The sequence below is a fragment of the Colobus angolensis genome, unplaced genomic scaffold (genome assembly GCF_000951035.1).
Source record: "Colobus angolensis palliatus isolate OR3802 unplaced genomic scaffold, Cang.pa_1.0 Scaffold65, whole genome shotgun sequence".
NCBI lineage: Eukaryota > Metazoa > Chordata > Mammalia > Primates > Cercopithecidae > Colobus > Colobus angolensis.
In genome coordinates, this window is record NW_012120154.1 from 583,476 (window position 1) to 591,985 (window position 8,510).

General features: G+C 54.1%; 1 protein-coding gene across 1 annotated transcript; it reads right to left on the reverse strand.

Annotated features, from left to right (window-relative positions):
- Nucleotides 1-2,946: 2,946 nt before the first annotated feature.
- MCHR1 (melanin-concentrating hormone receptor 1) lies at nucleotides 2,947-6,996 on the reverse strand. The gene is made up of 2 exons (XM_011964169.1): nucleotides 6,017-6,996; nucleotides 2,947-4,813 (listed from the first exon to the last, which is right to left on the reverse strand). The coding sequence occupies exons 1-2, from the start codon at nucleotides 6,303-6,305 to the stop codon at nucleotides 3,834-3,836; spliced, it is 1,269 nt and encodes a 422-aa protein (XP_011819559.1). The 5' UTR covers nucleotides 6,306-6,996; the 3' UTR covers nucleotides 2,947-3,833.
- Nucleotides 6,997-8,510: the final 1,514 nt, after the last annotated feature.

Here is an 8,510-nt window from a genome sequence, read left to right on the forward strand (position 1 = left end):
GGCGTATACGTGCAAATCACAGGGGATGCGGTGGCTTGGCTTGGGCTCAGAGGCCTGACAGGCAGATCACTTGAGCCCAGGAGTTCAAGACCAGCCTGGGCAACATGGTGGAACTCTTGTTTCCACCAAAACAAAACAAAAAATAGCTGGGCATGGTGACATGCACGTGTAGTCCCAGCTACTCAGAAGGCCGAAGTTGGGGGAGGATTGCTTGAGTTCAGGAGGTCAAGGCTGCAGTGAGCTGAGATCGCACCGCTGAACTCCAGCCTGGGCAACAGAGCCAGACCTTGTCTCAAAATAAATAGACAAATAAAAATAAGTTAATTAATTAAATTAAAACTGATGATTCAGAAAGGAACAAGCAAACACAAACCCAATGCCAGTTGCCATGTTTGGTGCTCTGCTTGCTTCTCTTGTGAACAGCAATGTGCGAAAGTGGTTCTGCGGACTCACTTGCAACCTAAATTTTGAGGTCAAAGTCTCTCAGCTGTGAAATTCTGCCTGGTGCTGGGGGCAGTTTCGGAGCATAATCCTCACAGTTGGAGAGGAAGTATTTTCTGGGGAAAAGATAAGGCAGCAGTGGATGAAGCACTGGCCGGGTTTGAGGGGATGACCTGATGGGGTCCCCGTGGGAGAAACTGACTGTTAAATGTGGGAAGGGGGAAAGCAGCAAAGACCACAGGGTCTTCACCCGCTTCTTGGACTCTGTCTGCAGCTCACAGTGGCCCCCACGGCTCTCCAAGGTTCTGGCCACATCCCTAGGCTTAAGGAAGAGGAAAAGAAAGTTCCCCTCATGCCTCAGATCCCAGCCCTGCACTCGGTCCACCACTCCCACCAGTGATGTCAGGAAAATGCCTTGCCAACAACCCAGCGCTCACCTCTGCCTGTGCTTACCCTCATCCACATCGCAAGTGTGTCCAGATTACTGCGGGATCCTCTCCCAGAGAATGCACATCACCAGGTCAACAGCTCACAGTGGCTTGAAGAGGTGTGCTGGTGGCAGCTCCCATCGTAATCCCCCACCCTTCAAGCCTCCCTGCCCCACTTCTCCCCTCGACCACCTGTTCTCCCTAACTCATCTCTCCCCTCCGCCTCTCCCCTCTGGGAGGTTTACATTGCTATCCACCCACTTTCATGACTCCACCCACTCTGCTTCCATTTTAGTTGTTTCAGCGTGGGGTTAAGAGCTGAAGGACAGGATGCCCCCTTCCCCGGGAGCTGCTGGGGCTTTCGCTGGGCGTGTGCCCACCCAGCCACTGTGAGCTGTTGACCTGGTGATGGGCATTCTCTGGGAGAGGCCATCTCCCTTGTTTCCTCTCTGGGATTCCTCCTTGGAGTGCTGGAAGGTGAGAGGGAGTGATGAGCAGGCAGGGGCTGGGGCTGATAGACACCCGGGAAAGCCTTCCAGTACATAACCCTGATGCAGGAAGACCTCCTTTTATCACGTTTGTGGCTAGGAGTTGGGGCTTCTTGGATTTGCCTCAAGGCTTCCCTAAGAATCCTTTTTTCTTTTCTTTCCTTCATTTTTTTTTTTGAGATGGAGTTTTCCCTCTTGTTACCCAGGCTGGAGGGCAATGGTGCACTCTCAGCTCACTGCAACCTCTGCCTCCCGGGTTCAAGTGATTCTCCTGCCTCAGCCTCCCAAGTAGCTGGGACGACAGGCGCCCACCACGCCCAGCTAATTTTTGTATTTTTAGTAGAGACAGGGTTTCACCATGTTGGCCAGGCTGGTCTTGAACTCCTGACCTCAGGTGATCCACCTGCCTTGCCCTCCCAAAGCGCTGGGATTACAGGTGTGAGCCATCGCGCCTGGCCAGAGTCTTCTTTTATTGAGTGTGTGTCTAAAAGAGATTTCAAGTTACCGGTGGCAGCTGGAGACCCTACTGTGTTAGTGAGCAAGGAAAATAACCATCAGCTTCTTTACCCCGCAGGTGCTAGGTGGAGAGGAACACAGGCCAGGAAATACTAATGATGATGATAAAGAGCTCCCCAGGGGCTGGATGTGGCGGCTCAAGCCTATAATCCCAACTTTCAGGAGGCCAAGGTGGGAGGATTGCTTGAGACCAGCCTGGGCAACATGGCAAGATCTTGTCTCTACAAAATATAAAAAATTAGGCATGATGGTGTGCGCCTGTGGTCCCAGCTACCTGGGAGGCTGAGGTGGGAGGATCGCTTGAATCTGGGAGGTCGAGGCTGCAGTGAGCTGTGATTGTGTCATCTGCACTCCAGCCTGGGCAACAGGGCAAGACCCTGTGTAAAAAAAAAAAAAAAAAGTCCCCAGGACCCAAGGAAGCTGCCCAGAAGTTTTCTGAAGAGGCTCCCTGCTGCAACTCTGAAGAGGAACAGGCTGTGCTGGTGCCCCTGCTTTAAGGATGCTTGCAGCTTTCTCCTGCTATCTTAGTAAGGTCTGCTGAGCACTGCACTGATGGCTCCCAGTCCCCTCTCAGTGAAGACGTCAAGAAGCAGCAGCCAAGCAGCAGTCACGGCTGCCTCCCAGTGGCCCCGGCTGTAATCTTCTGTTCAAGGGGCCCACACCAGATCTCAGCTATAGAAAGCAGACAGGCTTCAGCTGCCCTAAGAGCTGGTTCTGCGCTGGTGACTCAGCGGGGGTGGGGGCTGGGGGGAAGTGGGGGTTGGGACTTGGGGCCTGAGGGGCCAGCACTGGTGACAACAAAGTCCAGGGGATTTTGTGCAGAAGACAGGAAGCCGAGTCCCAAGAACAAGCCTAGCAGCGGAACTGCAATCCAATGAATCCCCAGTAATTCCATTCATGCCACTGAATCCTCCCTGTGGGTTCAGAAAAACAGATTCCTGCTTCATGCTTCCTAAAAATGCAGCGCGAACCAAGGTCTAAATTCCACAATGAAGTGACCCCTCTCTCTCTTTTCCGCTACCCACCTTCCCCCCGACCCCACACCCACCCCCAAGTCCACAAGAACAGAGTGATGTGGGTGGAGATTTTCCTTTATTTGTTTTTATTTTGGAGAGGAAGGGCTAGAGCACAAAGATGATGCCGACACACCAAGCACTAGAATGACCCCTGCACATGCAGAACACATGGACACTCACGCTGGATTAGCGGCTGAGCAAATGTGCCCCGTGGAGAGAATGTCACCAAAGCTGCAAAAGCCCCCCTGCCGCCAACTTTTATTAGTTTTAAGACCCACACCCACCCCAGATCTCCCTGTCATTCTCAGTAAGCAGACCTCCTAGGAAACTGGGCTTTTCCTCCTGTGGGCTCAGTGCCACATCCCCTCAAATAAACATGCATCCTCTAGAGCAAAAGGGACATTGACAGGATGCTAGAATGCCGGGAGATGGGATGCTTCATTTTTCATTATCCACCAGCTTGGGAGAAAGGCCGCCTTCCATCACACCAGTGAAAGGTGGGAAAGAGCTATCGGGCCCTTTCCCATCTCTCAGGCCTTGTGCAACATGGCCCCGGCTGCTCACACTCCAGCCCTGCCTGACTTGAAACAAACCCAGTCAGTAGCCTTCCACCCCTTGCCTTGAGAAGAAGACATTTGAGAGCTCACAGATATAGTGCAACTGATGATCCAGACCAACATCTTCTCTTGCTCAGCTTCTGTCCTATCCAAAGGTCTAATCCTGCTCCCCCAAGGGGATTTCTGAGGTCTGAAACCCCCAAACCTGACTCCAGGCCTCCCCAGCAATGTGTGGGCCCCATGGAATGTATTTATTTCATTGCAACAACCCCTCACCACCTGACCTTCCTGCGTTCTCCCAGAGCCATCTTGGGTTTCTCTCGGCATCTCTCCCCACGGCTTGCTGTGGTGTTCTGACTTAGAGGTGTCCAGGGTGGCGGGGAATTGTCAGGTACCTTTGCTTTCTGTCCTCTCCTCGTCAGCCGTCTGAGCGTTGCTGACAGCGCGAAGCTGCCCCTGGGCTGCAGGCTTCACCGAAAGGACCAAGCGTTTGCGGAACGTCTCACAGAGCACAATGTACACAAAGGGGTTGAGGCAGCTGTTGGCGTAGCCCAAGCTGATGGCCGCATTGTACAGGTAGACAAAGGTGAGGGTCGGGCGGCTGATGGACAACTGGGTCAGCTGTAGCACATAGTAGGGTGCCCAGCACACAAAGAAGACCAGGCAGATGGCGATGGCTGTGCGGGTCACCCTCTTTGTCCGCAGCCGGATGCTGCGCTGGGAGGCGGGGGCCACTGAGGACGTCATGCGCTGCAGGATCCTCACGTATGCGGCCGTGATGACCACGAAGGGCAGGGCAAAGGCCAGGAAAAACTGGTACAGGGTGAACCAGTAAAGGTCAGTGTCCGGGTTGGGCAGGCGGATGCCGCAGCCCACTGCACCTCCTGGGAAGGGGATGAGTCTGGCATACAGCCACACGGGGGTGATGCTGATGAAGGAGAGGGCCCACAGGAGGCAGATCACCAGGGTGGCCACAGAGGGCTTCCGGAACTTCGTGGAAGAGATGGGGTGGACGGTGGCCAGGTAGCGGTCAATGGCCATGGCAGTCAAGATGTAGGTGCTGGTGAACTGACTATTGGCATCCATGGCCGTGATGAGGGTGCACATGGTCTCCCCAAAGTGCCACACCCCATTGCCCATGAGCTGGTGGATCATGAAGGGCATGCCCAGGAGAAAGAGGAGATCCACCACCGAGAGGTTGATGATGAAGATGTCGGGGACATTGTTGCACCAGTGCAGCTTGGACTTCTTCACGACCGCGAAGATGACCATGGAGTTCCCAATGATGCCCAGGAGGCAGATGGTACCGAACACCGAAGGCATGATGATGTTGATGTAGGAGACGCTCCCTGAGCGAGGAGGTGATCCTGGGGACAGAAGGAGCAAGCGTCGGCCGTTTGACATGGGCTCTGCCCTGAGAACTGACATCCTGCTGGCATGCTCAGCCTCCAGCGACCCACCGTTCATCTGGAATCCTCTCCCGCCATTCTCCCTCCCTTCACTGTTGCTAATCTTGTCCCCTTTCCCTCCTCCATGGATTTCCTGGTGAATCCTACCAGAGTCCCCTGAGCCACCTGTCTTGCAAGGACGCAAGAAGCCTGCCTTCTGCAGGCACCAGAGGCAAGAACCACAGCTGTCTGCAGAGATTACTCTGTGCGCCCCGGGCTTCACCAGGAAACCTCATCAAAATAGCCAGAAGGACATAAAAGTAAGTGTGTGTGTATGTGTGTGCGCACGTGCTTTTCCTATGTGTAGCCCTGAGTGCTTCATTTTGGAGATCTCTGGTTGGAAACGGTGTACTGATTCTTGGGCATCTCTGGGCAACTGTCTTGTAGAGGCTTTTGCCGGCTGTGCCCCGGTCAAGTCAGCAGCCCTCCCTACCCCAGGCTTCCTAGCAGGGATTTCCTTGCTTGATATCTTCTGAGCCTGGGCTTCTCGAGTGAAGCAGAGACAGAAGCTGTGTGTTGCAGCTTAGCAGCCTGAAAAAATTATCCACATAAGCCTTTCCTCTTTTCCTTCCTTCCCTTCTCCTTCAAAGCTGGAATCCCAGGGCACCGCAGCTCTGGAAATGTCAGGAAGCTTAATTCACCAGAAAAGTTAATCCCCTCATGGCTCCGTGAAGTCTTCCCTTCCCAGGGCCTCTCCCAGGTGGCAGTAAGGATGTCTCAGACCTCATCACTCAAGTGCGAGTAAAAAGCTGATGCTAACAGTGCAGGAGTGAGCCCCCAGCTGTCTCCCACATACCACCCTCCAGCTTCTCTCGCTTGCTTTTCCAGCCTGGAATTTTTTCTGCCAAGCCTCTTTGGAACCCAGCCGCAAGCCTTCCCTTGCTGCCTGTGGCTGGCCCCACTTCCTTGCCATTCTGAATATGCCTTTGCCCCCTGCTCTGCTCCTGCCCGTCTGCCCCTGCAGACCCTTGCCCCCTTCTCCCCTGCCCCTCTGAGTAAAGCAGACCACAGATTTTGTCCCCAAGAACTGTGATAAAGTTTCCCAAGCAGTTTAGCTCAGGGGTGAAACCTTCCCATTTTCCACCCACAGCCCAGAGGAGGGAGGACTGCCAGTCAACTCACCTGCTGAGGTGAGGTTATCGGGGCCATCAGAGGTGTTGCTGGTGTTGGGACCAGTGGGCAGCAGCGAGGCTTCCAGGTCCATCCAGCCAGTGCCGGTCGCCTGCTCCCACAACCGAGCTGAGCTCCCCTCCACCCACGCAGGCTGCGGCAGCCTCCAGCGCCTGCCACCTTGTCCAGGAGCACAAGCCCTGCAGTCGGGAAGGGGGTCTTCCTCGGCAGCCTGGCAGCCACTGCCGCCTCCAAGCCCAACTGCCCTCCCTACTCCCTCCTTCGCGGCTCTCACTGACATCACCTAGACACATTAACATTCGGAGGCAGCTGCACATTAACCTCTTCAGTCCCAGGCTGTGGCTGGCTTCCACTTCTGAATGCCTGCAGAGCCCCAGGGCCCTGGGGAAGCTGGGAGGGACTGGGAAAAGGCAGCCCCATCAGGAAAGGGATCTCCTTCCCACTGACAGTTGGGATTGTCTCGTGCGCTTACAGGAGCCGCTGCTTGTCTTGCATGAGGATCGAGGTCTCTGCAAAGGCAAGCGGACAAAGCAAACAGGCTGCCTCCCTTTGAAGGAGACAGTAGCTTGGCTTAGTCCCTATCCCAGGTATGGGTGGCTGGGCCACATGGCAGGGTCCAGGGGGAACTGTGCACAGAGCTTGGGAATCAAAGGCTTGGACTGCAGCAGGGCTGCCCCCCATGCACACTCAGGGCACCCTCGGCCCCTTCTCTGTGCCCTTACGGCTTCCAACCATCTCGCTGGCTATGCTGCCAGCGTCCTGCAGAAGTAGTTGAGGAGTTGGCTGCTGAACCCTTGCCTGGCACTCAGAGGTCACGCAGGTCACTCCATGCTGGCCATAGCCAGGACCTCGGGGACCGGAAGGGGACAAACTCCCGTCTGCATGGGATCTGCCTGGACCAGGCTCGCAGAGGTGTTAATTTTCTAAATGCTCTGAGGTCCCTGACATTTGGCCTGGGGCTCTTTGAGACAAATATCCAAGCATGATCCCCCAAAGAGATCATCCCAGAGGAACAGCCTCAGCGGCAAAGGCGTTGAGTGAATTTTCCAAGGAGGCATCCCGTGGCCGGCCTCTGGGGCCCTCACAGACAGGAGCTGCCACTGCACCCACTGCTGGACTCAGGAGCCAGGGACTCAAGGTTCACAGACGGATCCCTACATGTGTCCTCTGTCTTGTTTACTTATTGGATTCATCCAACAAACATTTATTGAGTACTTACTCCCTGCCAAGCACTCTTCGAGGTTTTGCAGTTAAAAAAAAAAAAAACGGGGGGTGGGTGATAAAGTCCCTGTCCTCATGAAGATTGCGTTCAAGGTGGGGGGAGACAGAAAACCCCTCAAAGATAATTCATGATATTGGCGATTACTATGAAAAACTTAAAGCAGGGTGAGCCGGCCCCTGAATATCAGCAGAAATGGAGGTTGCTATTTTATATAGGATTGATCGTCGAGGAAGGCCTCACTGAGAAGCACTTCCAGAAAAGTCCTGAAGGAAGTGAGGAACCATGCTTAGAAATATTCTGGAGGACCAGCATTCCTGGCTGTGGAAATCGCCAATGCAAAGGCTGTGTGGCAGGAGTGTGCAGGGTGACTCTGGAGAACAGCGTCGGGCCAGGTGCAGTGACTCCGCCTGTGATCCCAGCACTTTGCGAGGCCAAGGCAGGCGGATTGCTTGAGCTCAGGAGTTCAAGACCAGCCTGGACAACACTGTGAAACTCTGCTCTACAAAAATTAGCCAGGCATGGTGGCAGGTGCCTGTAATTCCAGCTACTTAAGCAGCTGAAGCAGGAGAATCGCCTGAATCCAGGAGGCAGAGATTGCAGTGAGCTGAAATTGGGCCACTGCACTCCAGCCTGGGCGACACAGAAAGACCCTGTCTCAGGAAAAAGAAAATATACTTCGCATAAAGATAACTTATGATATTGGCAATTGCTGTAAAAAACTTAAAGCAGGGTGAGAGGGCCCGCGAATACCAGGAGAGGTAGAGGTTACTCTGGTAGAGGATTGATCATCAAGGAAGGCCTCTCTGAGAAAAGTCCTGAAGGAAGTGAGGAAGCATACTTAGAAATATTCTGGAGGACCAGCATTCCCAGCCATGGAAATTGCCAGTGCAGAGGCCCTGTGGCAGGAGTATGCATGGTGACTCTGGAGAGCACTGTGGCTATAGTAGAGATTAGCAGGAGCTGACATCAGAGAGGAAGGAGCAGGCAGGGAAGATTCTGCCAGGCTTTCCAGCCAGTGTAAGCACTTTGGCTTTTCCTTTAGGTGAAACGGGAGTCACCAGGGGGTTTTCAGCTGAGAAAAGACATGATCAGACATGTTTTGATCAGTCTGGGCCAGGTGCAGTGGCTCATGCCTGTAATCCCAGCACTTTGGGAGGCTGAGGCGGGAGGATTGACTGAGGTCAGGAGTTCGAGACCAGCCTGGCCAACATGGTGAAACCCTGTCTCTACTAAATATACACAAATTAGCCAGGTGTGGTGGCA